Source organism: Sarcophilus harrisii, chromosome 1 (assembly GCF_902635505.1).
Source record: "Sarcophilus harrisii chromosome 1, mSarHar1.11, whole genome shotgun sequence".
Classification (NCBI taxonomy): Eukaryota; Metazoa; Chordata; class Mammalia; order Dasyuromorphia; family Dasyuridae; genus Sarcophilus; species Sarcophilus harrisii.
This window is the reverse complement of record NC_045426.1, coordinates 116,717,909-116,735,110: the sequence shown is the minus strand read 5'-3', so window position 1 is coordinate 116,735,110 and position 17,202 is coordinate 116,717,909. Positions and strand designations below refer to the sequence as shown.

The 17,202-nt window shown below is 31.9% G+C and overlaps 1 protein-coding gene across 1 annotated transcript in view; it reads right to left on the bottom strand.

Moving 5' to 3' along the window:
- Positions 1-17,202, bottom strand: part of KIAA2026 (KIAA2026 ortholog) — a 71,418-nt gene that overhangs the window by 10,142 nt on the left and 44,074 nt on the right. The window contains exon 6 of the mRNA XM_031961973.1: positions 4,382-4,497. Within this exon, the coding sequence (XP_031817833.1) occupies positions 4,382-4,497 (116 nt within the window). The remainder of the gene's footprint in view (positions 1-4,381; positions 4,498-17,202) is intronic.

The following is a 17,202-nucleotide window of genomic DNA, read 5'->3' as shown; positions in this document are numbered from 1 at the left end:
TTCAGGAAAAGGCCTGTGAATTGGCAGAGGGGAATGCAGCCTAGCACAGGCATGGAGCAGGGAGACTTGGGGAATCTAGCAAGAGGCTATTAGACAAAGTCAGAAGGCCAGTGGATCAGCAGTCAACTATGAGACAACCAAGGCAGTTACAGAAGGCAAACTGTGAGCCCCTGAACCCCAGCATTAGACCAGGCCAACCCAGTGCAGTAGGAAAGTCTAAAATACAAACAACCCAAGAGCAGCAGAAAGTCATCGCAAGGCCTGGGTCCCTCTGAGAACAAAACCAAAAACAAACACAAAACTTGGAACAATCTTCCTTATGTCTTAGGGCAGAGCTCAACTTTTTAAAATGAGCAACAAAGCAACAAGAGCTTTGACCATAGATACTACTATAGTGACAGGAAAGATCAGAACACAAATCTGGAAGAGGACAGCAATAGTAAAATGTCTATATGTGCAACTTCAAAGGGGATATGAACTGATCTTAAGCTCAAAAGGCTCTCTCAGAAGAGGTCAAAAAAGGATCTTAAAAGAGAAATAGAAGAAAAATGGGGAAAAGAAATGCAAGCTATGTAGGAGAATTATGAAAATTGGGGCCAAAAGTCAACAGTTTGGAAAAGGAAGCACAGAAATTGATTGAAGAAAACTCCTTAAAATTTTGGGGGGTAAAATGGAAAAAGAAAACAACTCCTTAAAAAATAGAATTGGCAAAATGGGGGAAAAAAATCCACGGAACCAAACAACTTCTTTAAAACTGTAATTAATCAAATGCAAAAGGAAGTTTAAAAAAGCTAACTGAAGAAAATAATTCACTAAAAATTATAATTGGACAAATGGAAGTGAATGATTCAATGAGAAATCAAAAATTCGTCAAACAAAATTAAAAAAAAAAAAAAAAAGAAGAAGAAAATGTAAAATATCTCATTGGAAAAGCAACCAACCTGAAAAATACATCGAGGAGAGACAATCTAAGAATTATTGGACTACCTGAAATCCATGATGAAAAAAGAATCTGGACAACATTTTTCAAAAATCATCAAGGAAAACTGCCCTGATATCCTAGAACTAGAGGGTAAAAATAGTCATTGAAAAAATCCACTAAACACCACCTAAAAGAGACTCCAAAATGAAAATTCCAAGGAATATTATGGCTAAATTCCAGAATTATCTGATCAAGGAGAAAGTACTACAAGTACTCAGAAAGAAGCAATTCAAATATCAAGGAGCTACAATCAGGATTACCCAGGCCCTAGCAGCTTCTACATTAAAGAATCAGAAGGTCTGGAATATGACATTCCAGAAGGCAAGGGAGTTTGAACTACAACCAAGTTATCCAGCAAAATTAAGCATTATCTTTCAGGGCAAAAAAAAAAAAAAAAAAAAAAAAAAAAAAGGATATTTAACAAAATAGGGGATTACCAAGTCATTTCTGATGACAAGACCAGAAATAAACAAAAAATTTGAGCTTCAAATATAAGACTCAACAGAAACATAAAAAAGCAAATAGGGAAGAAAAAAAAAAAAAAGAGGTCTTAAAGGTTAAAATGTTTATATTCCTACATGGGAGAATGATACTTATAAACTCTTGAGAATTGTATCTTTGTCAGGGCACTTGGGAGGGGTATACACAGGCAGAGGATAAATGCATAAGTTGACTTTAATGTGATGACATAAAAGAGAAATTAGAGATAGGAAAAGGATTGGGAGAAGAAGAAAAAGGGGAGGTAAAACAGGGTAAATTGAAAAGGTACAAAAGACTTATTACAGTAGAGGGAAAGAAGGGAGGGGAATGAGCATTGTTTAAGAGGAACTATAGTTTACTACATGAACTATATACAGGAAGCACCTAATTTGCTGAATATAAGCAAGTATCTTCTACTTTATATTTTATAAGTTCCTATTTAAGTATACAGTATCTTGTGTAGCAGATAGAAGATTGGGCTTGGAATAAGGAAGACCTAGGTTTAATTCCTAGCTCCATGATCCTAGGGACATCACTTAATATTGATGTGCCTCAGGCAATTCCCCAAAACTTTCTAAGTCACAGAAGGGTTATAATCTGTCAGAGTGAAAGAAATTTCATAATTGGGAGTTCCCTACCCTGAAGAAATCATAGCTCCGCTGGGGGTGTGTGTGTGTGTATATATATATATATATATATATATATATATATATATATAATTTTGTACATACATCTAATTTGTCCCTCTTCTGAATTCCCACAGCACTTGGTACCTCTTTAAATGCAATTTTCTATATGTATATCACTCCCTTCATAAAGGCAGATACTGCCTTTTGTAAAAAATTAAAATAAAGTTCAACAAACATTTTTAAGAGCCTACTACAGACAAGTGATTGTGCTAGGTGTTAAGGATGCATAAACAATTTCTACTCTCAAGAAATTTCTTTGAGAGGTTTCCAATATGGACCCAGAAAAATAAATACAATTTAAGTAGAAAAAGGCATTAATAAAGGAGAAGATAAGAAAAATCTTCACACATGAAATGGCAACTGAGCTAAGGACTGAATTAAGCAAAGGATTATATGAAATAAAAACGAAATAAGTGGAGGAGTTTCTATTTTATCTTGGAGGTAAGAAGTTGTTATTGAAGTTTTTGAGGAGGGCAGTCAAAGGCTCAAAACTATTTCTTTAGAAGGTTATTGAGGCACTTTGTATGCAGGTAGACTAAAGACAGCAGAAACAAAGAAAAAGCTATTGAAATAAAGTGACTAATGATGACATGAACTGAGGTAGTCACTTCAAAGTGGAAAAGACAAATGTAAGAGAGACAATCAAATCAACAAGACTTAACAACTCTTTGATAATATAGTTGGGTGGTAAAAGTTGTAACCATGAACTGATTAGGTGAATAATGCTGCTCACAAAAGAAACAGGGAAGTTTAGTGAAAGGAGAGAGTAACAAGATCTGATTTGGACAGCCTGAATTTGAGATGCTAATGGACAAACAGGTAGAAATGTTAAACAGGCAATTAGTCATGTACAGATGGAGTTCAGAAGAGCGAACAGACAGAAAATGCCAATTTAGGAGACATCTGTATAACTGAATAACTGTACAACTGAAATAATGGGAACAACTGAAATTGCAAAAAGAGAAAAAGATAGGGGAAAAAAGAGCCCCAAGAGTAGAACTTTGGGGGACACCTAACATATGGGATGAAAGATGCATAAAAATACCGTAAAGACGACTGATTAGAAGTAGTCACACAGGTAGGAGAACTGTAAGGTAATATTGTGCAATGCTCAACTATGTCTTATCTCTTCTAAGAAATACAAAGATGCAAGGTTATTCCAAAAGACTTATGATGGAAAATGCTATCCACATCCAGAGAAAGAATAATAAAGTTTGAATGCAGAAAGTAGTATGCTACTTTCACTTTGTATGTGTAACTTTTCCTTTTTCTCTGTTTTTTTCTTTCACAGTATGACTAGTGTGGAGATATGTTTATCTGCACATGCATAACCTATATCAGATTACTTGTCACCTTGTGGAGAGTAAAATATGAGGGAGAAAAATTTTAGAACTAAAAATTTTATAATAAAAAGAATGTTGAAAACTATCTTTACATGTAATTGGAAAAAAAAAATACTATTTCTCCCTTTCCCCTAAAAAACCACAAGAACTATAAGGTAGTGTTACAATAGCCAAAATAACTGGGAATTTCAGTGAGGGAGGGCTGAGAAATGGAGAGGAGATATGGGACAATCATTTAAAATAAAGACAAGAGTTAAGGGAAGGTTTTCTAAGAATGTGGGAGACCTAATCACATGTGTAGGTAGTGGGGGGGAAAGAGCCAGTAGATGGGAAGAGACTGAAGTTGAACAAGGGAGGATTAAGAGAGCAAACCCCAAGAGGAGACAAGAGGGGGTGGAACTGAGGGCATAAGGGGAAGGATTGGTCTAGGCAAGAAGAAAGGACAGCTTCTCCTCAGGGAGCATAGTACTACTGCGATGCCTCACCTTACTTTATATATAGTCTACTCTCCATAAATATCATGAAATGAATGTGTTGAATGTCAAAGATATATTTATATAAAAAAGGAAAATTATAGTGAATGAGTGGTAATTCAAAAGTAGTAGTAGTAGTGATGAAAAAAGTGTTTGAAATTATAGCACTAGGGTTGTGATGGGATAGGAAAAGAACATTAATTACTAGAATAAGTTATCAAAGGATGATTTTTTTAAAAAATAAAATCAAATTTCTTCCCAAAGAGATCTTAGATTTAGAAGAAATACCAGTCTATCTAGAGTAATTTTTGTCAAGTTCTCCTGGGAATTAAAGAAAAAAAAAAAAAGCAACAACTATGTAACCTCAAATAAGAATAACAAAACACTTAGTTTAAGATGAATTTTATATCTTACCTGTTTCTTTGAAAAGCCTTCATTAGCTTTGGTTCCCATGGCAGCAGTTCATTTAGGAGTCGTATCAATGTACCATGTAATTCTTTTACAGCTTGCCTCCGATGATACCATTTTCCCTATAAATATAAGTTTTTATGGTAAGTCCTTCAAATTTTATGCAGGGAAAATTAATGTTAGTTCCCAACAAATAAAATAAAATTTAAAACACTTTTTCAAAAGATTGTAGGGGGTGAAAAAATATTTACTGTCTGACAAATTTGTTACAACACATTCCCATTAGTTGTGGTAAAAAGCTATTACCATGTTTATCTGTGGAAACCTTGCTATGTAGAGATACAAGCCCAAAGGTACAAATACCTTAAAAAAAAAGAAATCCCAATTATGAAAATCAAACAATCCTATCAAACCAACTTGCTATGAGTTTTAATAGAAAGTTACACACAAAAATGAAAATTTATGAAAGCTTAATGTACTAAAAAAGGTGGATTAAATAACTTTATTTTTTCTGTCCAGTTCTTGCAATTTCTCCCACAAACTAAATATTGGGAAATTGGTTTTAAATTTCTGTGGTTTTATCCTTATTCCAAAAAGATAGTTTGGGGCGTATAAGTTGTAATTTCATTACAATGGGGTTTAAAATAACATAGGTGCCATATTTTAAAAAGTTATTCAACATAAAGATATTTTATGCTTTATTTTATTGTTAATGATTAAAATAAATCATGCTATAGAAATTAAAACTTGATGTAATTTAGATGAATCTTCCAGGAACATTGGAGAACTGATTTAAAACCATGAGAGTATTAAGTAATAGAATGATTCATTAATCTCTGGGTTAGCACACAAAAGTAAACAAATTAACATTAGTGTGTACCCAAGTTTCAGCATTAAGCACTGCTCAACAATATGCTCAATTTTCTTTTAAAACAAAAACAAGACAATGTTAACATGGCTTACATTTATCATGCATAAGTCTTAAGCTTCATCCCATAGCAACAATTAAAATCATCAGTTTGCAAATATACCCAACATTAATAACTCTCTTTAGAAAGAGTCTATATATAAGTTAAAATAGTAAGCAACATTTTAAAATTACATTTGTTTTACATATGTGAAATCTTAAGTATCTGTCATAAATTTGTCATATATAATGCTGAAATACTGAATATCCTAATGTAACTAAGAAAAATCACATGAAAGACTTTAAAATCAACTAATTCCATCCAAAAATAAATTAGTTTTCCAACTCTTCTAAAACTCAATCACCTTTAGAAATGGAGCTAATGATTAGAAATTAGAAATTTCAAGATGGAAAAGGTAATATGTGTATGTGTTCACAACTCAATAACAATAGAAAGGCTTAGTTAGAAGAGGAGATATTTATTGATACTTCTGTACCCTATCATTCTAGATAATGTTTTACATGTTGTACTAACCAACTCAAATTAAGAACCTTTGTTAAATGTTTTTTAAAGTGAAAACAGTTCTTTACTTAGAAATAGGATATACTCTCTAAGTCCGTTTATGTTTGTCTAGATATATGCATTTTCCCAATAAAACTATATTTAAATGGCAGTTAAGCTCACAAAATTATTTGAAATAAACTATATAAATAGTAGGGACTAACAAGAGAAGTGAGAAATTCCAAAGTGAATAATAATACTTTTTTAAAAAATGTATCTCAAATGTTGGTGCTTTAGAAAATGCAGGTTTAATTAAGGTGGATGAGAGGAGATAGAACAATTTTTTAGGAGCTTACAAGGAGGATTTCTGAACTCTGTCAAGGATGAGAGCCTCTTTAATTTATCTAACAAAATTTAAACTTTTCCTTTTATTTAATTATTATAGCTCATATTTGCGCATTATCATTTACTTTTCTTGCTTTAACATTACTTTGTTTAACAAGGTGAAAAATAACACTCATCACTTGGCTGTAGAATAGTAGGAAGAAGGGATATTATTATTCCCACTTAAATAGGAGGAAATTGTTAAACAAGACTTTTTACAATAGCACAAATTATTTCTAACTTTAAGTCTATTATTAATAGTATGAATTATGAAAGCTTGTGAACAGACTAGAGGAAAGAAGCAGGAAAGGAAAAGGAGGGGTATCTTCCAGAGATAATTGGTTAAGAATTTAACAAGAAAGGAGGGAGGGGAGGGTGTGTGTGTGTGTGGGGGTGTTTTCAATGTTTTTGGGAAGAAGAGAAGCAATTGAAAAAGTTGTTATAGGATATATTACATCAGACAATCTTCCATGATGTTCACCAAATGTCACTGGCCTAGAATTGTCTATATCATTCTAAAAAGAAGTGAGGAACAATACAGCTAGATGAGGAAGAACAGTAACAGAACAAGGAAAGGAAATGGGAAATGAATGGTTCTTACTTATGGAACATTTATAAACCAGGTCGTTGTCATACTGAGAGAAAGTCTATATTATGTTATGATAACTTTTAATTCTAAGTAGGAAAAGGATAAAAATGTTAGCAAGGAAATGTTTGCTTATATCTTTTATTCAACTAATTAGCTGAATTAAAAAAAAAACATCTCTAACTTCAAAATGTAGAAATATGTAGTTAGACACATTAAGAGAAATTGTCAAATCTTAAATCTTATCAATAATAGGTTTTTAAAATTTGGGGCTGGGGCAGATCCAGGTTTGTGATTTCACGGACATAGAAAATTCTAATGTGGAAACACTAAAGCAACTTGGCAATTATGAGTAAAAGAGTGTCTTGGTAGAGTTAGTTCACTGGGGCATAGAGAACTTAAGTGAGTTGGCTGTTGTGAGATACAGAATTTGAATCCAGGTCTTTCAGATTCTAAAGTCAAGTAGTTGTTATACAATAGTTATAATAACAGCACACTCCTAATCTTACTATGGTCAATGTCTCATCATCTAAACTGGCTTGCTAGAGAGTGCTCGTGTGCTTGCTTTCTCTTTCTCTCTTTCCGTGTGTGTGTGTGTGTGTGTGTGTGTGTGTATGTGTGTGTGTGTGTGTGTACACAAATCTTTTAAGAAAACATTTTAGGAAAACTTTACATGTTCTCTTTTTGTGAGTGCTAAAAATTACTTTTAAATAAGATGTTTTGATCATTTGGTAATGTATAATAGCAGAGAAAACTTATAATGCTTTCCCTCACACATCAATTAATAAGCTTTTACTAAAGTATTCAGCATGCAATCAACACTGGGCTAAACAACAGGGGAATATAAAGACAAAAATGAAGAGTTATTTTCAGTGGTCAGAGCAATGGATAAAATAAATAGATTAAAAAAAGATTAAGTCCCCCAACATGTTTTAAATCTTCCTACTTTGATTTTAATGTTTCTCCAATTCTAAGATAATGAACCCAAGTAAAAGAAATAGATTAAACTTTAAGAAACTATATTCTCCCAAATGGTAATAGTCTTGTTTAAGCTAAGTCTAGCATACATGGAAAAAGCAGAAACTGCATAACTTCTATGATTCCACATAAGTCTGCTGAACTCTAAACAGATCAAGTATTTCAAGAGGATGGTGAATTTTTCTCACATTTATTTCCAAAAGAGACCCCTCCCCCCATTTATGTTTTTTCTAATTTGGACAGAAAAAAATGAAGCTTTTAAAATTCAATATCATGAGGAAATCCATTCAATACTCAAATAGTAAGTGCCCTAGGATTGCAAAGTCAATGAATGTCCTGAATGACATAATTTTTTTTAAATGAGAACTTCTGCTTCTAAATGAGAATGACAATTTTTTTTTTTTAAGAGTTGAAAGAGATTTTGTTCCCCCTTCAAGACATGAAAAAGATATGATTTGGTCTAGTAGGAGCTGATGCTTTGCTAGAAGTTTCCTGATTTCTAGAACCCCCAGTGATCTCCTTCTCTAGAGCATGTGGTTTCTCTTGAGAATTATTCAGGAATGAATCTCTCTGGGTTTTCAAAGGCATGATTTTAGCCAGGCTTTTCTTAACTATGAAGATTAAAAAAAAAAAAGTTCTATCTGAAAATTTTCCTAATGATACTGATCTAAAATATGATTAGTAATGGTTATTTAATTAAATTCAATAAGCACCTACTATAAGACTGCTAAATGCTGAATACAAAGATAAAACACAACGTTTAAAAATGAAATAAATATTCCTACTAATACAAATAAATTCCCTTTCTTCAGACTTTAAACAGAAGAGAGAAAATGTATATAATAAAACCAGAAATGTCTCAGAATTCTTTATCTGCACTGATTAATATGGGGTCAAGGATAAATTTGGTAGGTATGTTGTATAAAAGTCAATTTGCAAAACAATCATCTGACATTATGTTTTAAGCAATGAAAAACATGCTTTAAAAGTTTATACACATACATTGAAGGCTTAATGTAATTCTCAGAACAAATAGGTGATAATCGGGACAAAATTCACAAATTTGAAAGGGAAAAGTTCCAGCTAACTGATAAAGGTAAGCAAATACTTTTTGAAACTAACCATACTGCATTGTTTAAGCTTGAGAATAAACACATATTCACTAAAGACCATTTAAAGAGGAACATGATGTTTACATTTTATGTGACCTGTCACAAAGTTTAAAAAAAACAAACTTATTTTAAGATAGGTAGCATGCACCATGTAACCAAAGACATCTAATACAATCTAAATTTGAAGCTTACCTTTTATTGCTTTCTCATCCAATGTCCATAGCAGCTGCAGATTGCCAGCTCCTCCTCCATGTGACACCCCAGCCAGCATCATGCTGGAGATTTTAAAACCACCATGGAAAACTACTACAAAGTGGAGTTGGTCTATAGTGATAAGGTAAGTTTTTTTTTTTTAAATATTATGTAGTTTTATAAGTTTTTTCACATTTCAGTTTTATAACCCCAATGGGATTTATAATGGAAATAATACTTTAAAAAAACCTTACAAAACCACACAATATTGTAGAAATAAAATAATGCTTGTGGGTGTGTAAAAGGAGTGGGGAGGGAGACTTACCTTATAACTAAAGGGCAGCTCCATTCTGCTGCAGTATTCTGGGATGGGTATGACAGCACCAGCATAATGCTTGCTGGGGTGTCGCAAGGAGAGGGAGTTGGCAATCTACTGATGCTGGGGACATTGGACACCTAAAAGAAAGAAAAAGAGGAAAACAAATAAGTTCAGGATGTATTAAATGTCTCATTACTATGGATGCATTCTGCATACAAACTAAAAGTTTTGTATTTTTATTAAACTTAGATGCAGGTCATCTTGTATCTATGTGCCAGTTAGTGAGTTACATAGAGTAATCCTGCAATGAAATTTTCAAATAAATCAGTTATCATTATTTATTTGAAGAAAAAGGAATGGGAAAAAAAGAGGTTAAAGCATGTCCATTATAAAACTAAGTTCATTTTCTTACATAAGATCAATGATCACCTTTTCTTTTTGGTCAGGCTTATTATTTCATAAGCAAACTTAATTTCCAAAAAGGGAACATACGTTACTAATGCAGATCAGAAATAGCTGGACAGTTCAGAATCCCAGAGTTACCTGTGGTTCTGAAAATGATGTGACTGGGATAATCAGACCAAAAGGCCTCAGAAGTAAGAATTGAACTCTATAGTCTTCTGGCACCAAGAGCAGCTTTCTATTCTGGGTAATAATGCTATCTTTTATCATAATTTATATTCTATGCATTTTTAAATATTTGGATTTTAAATCCTTAAGATTAGAATAGAGTTAAGTTAGAAAATTTAATTTAATTTAGAATTTAGAAAATTTAATTAGAAAAGTTAAGAATAGAAATACTAAAAATTTAGTTTGGATTTGCCATCTAAGAAAACTTTTCTTGTCACAGACTTGGCTCCTAAGTCTTTCAAATGTAGCATATAAAACTTTTACTAAGGCCAAAATATCATTACATAAAAGTGACATTTTTAAACATTTAAAAATGAGAATTTAGCAGTTGGAAAACAATCTAAAATAGTATACAATCAAACTGTATGAAAAGACACTACAAACACAACAGTAATTTAAATATCATTGTAAATACAACCAAACTTGGTTGTTTCTTTTTTTTTAAGTAAAACCAGATGAACAAAAAGTCATTCAACACTGTATACTATTTTCTTTAATTTGAAGAAAAATGCTCCTCACGCATTACTGTTTTCCTTTAGTTTAGGAATGTCTTAGTACTATATTTTTATTCTTTAAAAGTGCTTTTAATTTGGTTATATGGTGACTTTACTCAAACTAATGAAAAATATTGAATCTATTTAAAATTAATTAATTCTTTTTAAAAAATTAATTCTTAACAATACACTGCATTGATGTACTAAGCTTTTATGTGCACACACAAGCCACCTGATGGACTATAACTGTTAAATGTCTCAGTTCTCAACTACTTATTATATTCAATTTCAATTTTCTCTTAAAATTGCTTATTAGGTAAGGAAACCATTTTATTTCATTATTCTCCCCCTCCCCCCCTTCAAAGACTATATATACATTAAGTACTTTACTATGTACAAATCACTGTGCTAAATACCAGGGATAAAAATACAAAAAAAAAAAGCAAAATCATTTTTGCTATCAAAGACTTAAGTTTAGTAGTAGAAGTCAACACATGTATAGGTAATGAATCTTCTTTAGCGTTGTTTCTATCAAAACAACAAGACAACAAGTGTTGTATAAAAGTCTTAATACATACCAGGTACTATGCTAAGTGCCAGGGAAATATATATGAACAAAAAATCCTGATCTCACAGAGCTTATATTTTAAAAGGGAATTAAAAGGAGAAGATACTGGTAGATAGTGACAAAATCTGGAGCATTTGAAGCACAGTTAGTTGGGAATGAAGCAAGACCAGGCTGGGATAATGGAGATCTTGAGAAGAATTCACCAGCTCCACTATATTCTTAAAAGGGTTCCTACAACACAAAAAACACTGCAATTTGATTCGCAACAGTTTTATAAACAGAAAAAAAATTATGGCCACCGACTACATCCCTATCCTCAGCTATCCATTTCACTAAGAATGATAGAGTATGTGGCTAGCTTAGTGTAAAATTCTGTATAATTTTTGCATATTAAAATAAAGACACATAGATAACTAATACATCAACTTTTTCATTTCATCCTTTAATACACACAATGATAAAATAACTGTCATGATATTATGTATCATTTTTTGTGGGTGGTAATTTGCCTATCTATAGCTATGCTTCTATTTCTTAGAGGGTCCTGGATTGCCTCCCCATTTAATTTGTTATTTCAAGTACTATGAACTAAAAAAATCAAATAACAAAAGTTTGCTAGACTGCAAGCAAAACAATGGACAGGATCTGAGTAAAGTTCCTAAGTTTTAATGTTAAACAGATATCAATTTTGGTTGTTTATAGGGAAAATTCTGAAGGATTCTTACACTGGTTCCTAATAGATGAGTTGCCAGATAAATGAACTCCAAATAAACTGTTTCCCTACAAGATATTTGAGAATGATCTATTATAAACAATGGATAATTTTCTTCATTATTTTAAAATGATTATATGTCTTTCCTAGGAGGGAGCAAACAATTACATACTAATGAAAGGATGATAGGGCAATTTCTGTTCTGGAATACATAACATTATTTTGAGATTTAAATAAATTTAAAATCCATGAGAGAAGCTGAAGTTGCTTTCAGGTGATTGTAAAATTCAACTATCTCTTTGACAAATAGACCATATTACAGAGGTTACAAAATTTTACTTCTACTGATAAGAGACTAACAAATGCATTTAGACAAAATCACAAAACTATAGATTAAAACAAATAGCTTTGAAAACACTTAAATTTGAATATTACTTATGTGTGAATATGGAAACTGATAAATATTTAGAAAATAAACAATGGCTTTGCCTACCTGATCCTGGAAAACCACTATATTTTAGGAATGACCTCTCTGAATGAGAAAAGATCCCAAAAATCTCAATCTTTCCAATTTTATTAAGCCTTTCCCAGAGTGGAAAGGATAATCAAGTTTTCTGTTTTCAAAGAACATCCTTGCTGTTACATGCTACATGTCAAATGAGAGTAAGAAGAAACCCGTAAGAGAAATCAATAAAAAAACAAAGTCACAAAGAACTTGTCAGCAAGATGTATTGTGGATAAATGGGATAATTCATCCTTGGATAATCCACAGTTAATTATATCATTTAACCATTTGTATAAATGAAATATAAAATTACTGTGGCACTTCTTTTTAGGGGCAACTAATTTTCAGTCAATAATAGATGAACTTTCCTAAGTAAAGCTATACTTCATCAAATATTGCTAACAGATTCCATGAAAATATGTTACGCAAAATGAAATTGGAGGGCAAGACGCTCCATAGGAACACATCTCAGTGCAGTAAAGCTGGGGCCATTTGAGAATCATACTGCACATGTACACCTAATGAGAGTCAAGAGAAAGGCACTGAAATGAGTTGGGCAAGGGAAGGCAAGGAAGCCAAAGCAGAGTCAAGCCTATTTGGTCTTGGACAATAAGCCTGATGGCATTCCAAAATGGTAATAATGGTTGGTTATAGCTTTTCCAATGTTATTGTGATAGGATGCTGGTAGGGAGAAATGTTACATATGAATTTACCTTAATTAAACATAAACCATTTGATACTATGTCCCAGTTTCTAAACTATCATAAACTTAAGGATTTTCTAAGGCATATACTCATAGAAGTGATCAAGTACTTCAGATTATGAGTTGATAACAGGAAAAACAATTTTGGCTTGGAACTAGGCAGGGATCAAAACCTGGAAGCTAGAAAAAGTTGGGCCTGTGAGAAACAATCATTCAGAAAGCACAATCATTTTCAAAGACTCTAAATCTTATATATAACATTGAAAATGAAATATTTTCTAAAATATATAAAATTCAATTAAGAAACTAATTCCAATTTTGCCAAATAGATATTACATTTAAAAACTACTCCAAAACAAAATTTACTTCTATAGGCAATTCTTAAAAACGTAAATTGATAAATAGATAATTTAGATAAATGAAATTTATGTTTTGTTATACCCATTTAAATTCTGAGGGGTAGCTGAGTATTTATAGTTCTCTGATTTTGTAAGTATGTATTCTTTAAGTTTTTGTATTAATTTAAAATTTTTTTGACTTAATCATTTGGGCTACAGGTATGTGAGAAACAATCCATATATGGTATTTGAAAACAAATTGGATTTTCTTTTTACAACCACTAAGGACATTAAATCTGTTTGCAACAAACACAGAGTTTTACCTTCTTGTCTACGATAGCCATTTTTTCATTTGCCACAGGATCTGAAATAAGAAAACATCATATGCCATGCTGTAGTTGTCCTAAACTTTGTTTAAAATGTTGTCTATAGATTGTTTCTGTCATACCAATAAGCTAAGTTATCAAAATGTAAAAGTGCAAAGACTTTAAGAAGCTCCAACACCATAATTTGTAGTTTAAGATTTATTTATACTTGACTAAAATCTACTTTGTATTCTAAAAGCCTGATAAGTGTTTTCTTTTCCTTAACTCAATATGAAGGTGAAATAATAAACTGTCTCAGGATAGTACCTAATGAATTCCCTTTAATCCTGTGACTGCTGACAAGAGTTGACCAGTAGTAAAAATATGGAGCCTTCTGTTTTAAATGTACTTTTTAGAGGTTTCATCAAAAAATTCCCTTTATCTGCTATGACTTTTAAATCACATATGATGATTTAACAAGTTACTTTCATAACATTTGAATAAACTGGACACTTTCTAAGAGATTAATATGACATCATTTACCAATCAAAATATAATGAACCCCACTGATAAAAATTTTGGTGGACATAGCCAAAATCTTATTCAAAGTTTTCCTTTTTCCTTCCTGGGTCTAAAGTACAGTAACTTCTTAGGCTACATAATCTGTCCTACAGTGTATATAAATAAAAAAAATGAGGCATTTCATAACAGGGTTCCACCATATTTATATCTTTTAATTTCACCACTGTATAGTTTCAATGCATAAGTGTATTATTCATTAATCTATTCTTTTGAAAGCTGCTAACATTTTTCCTTAAATATATATAACATATTAACATAAAAACACATTTATAGGGACTTTGGGATGTGTGCATTTAAATTTCTCTAACATACCCAATTTTATTTTATCTCGAAAGAAGTGGGAATTGGCAAACAGAAAAAAAAAAGTGTGATTCAAAGAAAAAGGTTCAACAAACTATGTCTATCATGGTAGCTTTATTGTTTTCATATAGAATAAAAAGAGTCTAAGGAGAATCAAGACATGAAAAGAAAGCTTAAACATCTTTAAGCAAATACAGAGTTATACATAGTCTTATGCTTAGAAAATATGTGAGGAACCACTGATTGCCCTATGTGTTTATCACATGAAGACAGAATATGGCTTTTGGTTCTGCCTCTGGCCTTGATGCTGGTGTCTGTACTTCCTCTATTTTAGCTTAATTTAGGGAGAAAGCAAAAGTATTTTCAAAAGGCTGAGAACTAAGAAATCTAGATCTTATTTTAAGCAAACTAAAATTGGTCAGCTAGGTGGCACAATGGATAGACAAGACAGCTGGACCTGAAGATAGAAGGTCAAATCTGAGTGACCTCAGACATTAGCTGCATGAATCTAGGAAAGTCACAATCTTTTTCTGCCTCAATTTCCTCATCTGTAAAATGCAGATAATAAAGGCCCTTAATCCCTGTGTTGCTGGGACAATAAAATGAGATAATATATGTTAAGTATTCTACTTCTACTTCTACTACTACTACTACTACTACTACTACTACTACTACTACTACTACTACTACTACTACGAATAAACATTAGAAAATATGAATGCATCAAAAAATAATCTTAATTGTTACTGCAGTTTAACATCAATATATTTTCATCCTATTCATCAAATAAACTGCAAAAAATATTATTGCTTGTTAACTATTAGCATTTTCATAGTCCTTACGTAGATCTTTTCTTTCATCCCAGTGAGAAATAGAATCATGTTAAAAATTTGAACTATAATGTTATAAAGGAAAAAAAATGGTACTTTGTTAAAGCAATATGGTGCAACTATCTGTTAAATTGGGAATAAGGCAATCTGGGAATTCTAGATCTACTACTAATTAAATATATGATTGTGAGGTTACCCTAGACCAGGAGCTCTTAAGCAGGAATCCAAGAACTAGTTTAAAAAAAAAAAATTGTAATGGCTGTATTTCAATAATTTTTTTTGTAATCTTTTATTTTATGCATTTAAAAACATTCTGAAAAGATTCATCACACTGCCAAATGGGTACACGACACTAAAAAAGATTAAAAACCTCTTGTCCTAGATGATGCTCTAAAATTTAGGATTCTTTAATTAAGCCTTGAACACCTTCCAATATTAGAATTACAATTAAAATCCATTTTAGTTTAATATGCTAAGTGTGATCAAGAATTTGATTCACAGTAAAGTCCTTTAAGCTTCCATTTATTTTATACATATCTTAAGCGTTTCTAACCTATATTACTATTGAAAGAGGAAATTAGATGGAGGCTAGAAGATATTTATAGAGGCCAACTTACTGAGAATGTCAAGAAGTACTATATGACAGAAACAAGACAACTATAAAAAGCAAAAAATGTACATAGTAAAGTCACTTACAGAGTAAAAAAAGCTTACATATTTTGATAGTCTCCAAGAAGATACTGCTAGAGCATAATAAATGATATTTATAGTAATGACTCTGAGGCATGAAGGAAGGGGGAAAACAATCTCAGACTTGAAAGGGAGCTCAGGAAGGTACCTAGTTCAACTCCATGTGAGTAAGAATTCACTCTACCACATGTGACAAGTAGCCAATCAGATTTTATTTGAAGATCTCTACAAACAGGAATCTCAGTGATTCCTTAGATTCCAGTTTTGGACCACTTTTAATTGTTAAGAAGTTTTTATTTAAATTGAAGCAACAATTCACAATGTATATAAGGAGGCAAGGGAAACTGAAAAGTAACTTTAATTTGGTTAAATTCTCTATATATTAAACATCTGTGCTGGAAGAGACCCTGAAAATCACCTAATATAATGCCCCTCATTTTTTAGATGAAGAAATTGAAGCCCAGAGAGAAGTTATCTGTCCAAGGTCATACAGATAGTTTCCAGATTCCTAGTCCAGAGTTTTCCCACCTGCTTACAATTTAATTTTTTTGAGAACAAATGCCTTTTTAGATATGGTCTAACCAAGAGAGAATACAGTAAAGCAATTATTAAATAATGTTTAATGTATGGCAGTCTTTACTAATCTGAATGTGCTACAGAATTTCTGATTGTAGAGGAAAATATAACTTACCTCTAAGCCAGAATTCTTTCAAAGTGTAATTTCAGACAAAGTACCCTAGAAGCATAGGGTGATTGTGTCCAAATAGCATATAGAAACTTAGCTAGACTACACAAGGTTACTTTTTTCTAAGTAAATTTTAAGACAACAAAGCTGGGGCGGGGGGGGGGGGGGGGGGGGAGAGGGAAGAAAGCACTGCACTCTATTTCTTCTATTAATATAGGCTTAGTTGATAATAGTGAAACTTGTCTATCCATGAAAAGATATTTTCACAAAATTACTTGCATTGGTTAAAAAAAAGAACTCCTCTTTGGTCATTTCAATCAGTTTTCCATGAACAAGAGTTCATAAGAGTTCTTATCTACTTTTTTCTTTCTTTTTTTGTCATGGGACTGACTCTGTGGCAGTCTGATGAAGACCATTTTAAAGAATATTTTCAAATGCATGAAATAAAGTACATAGGATTACAAATGAAACGAAAGTTCAATGAAAGTAAAGATTTTTCTCCCCC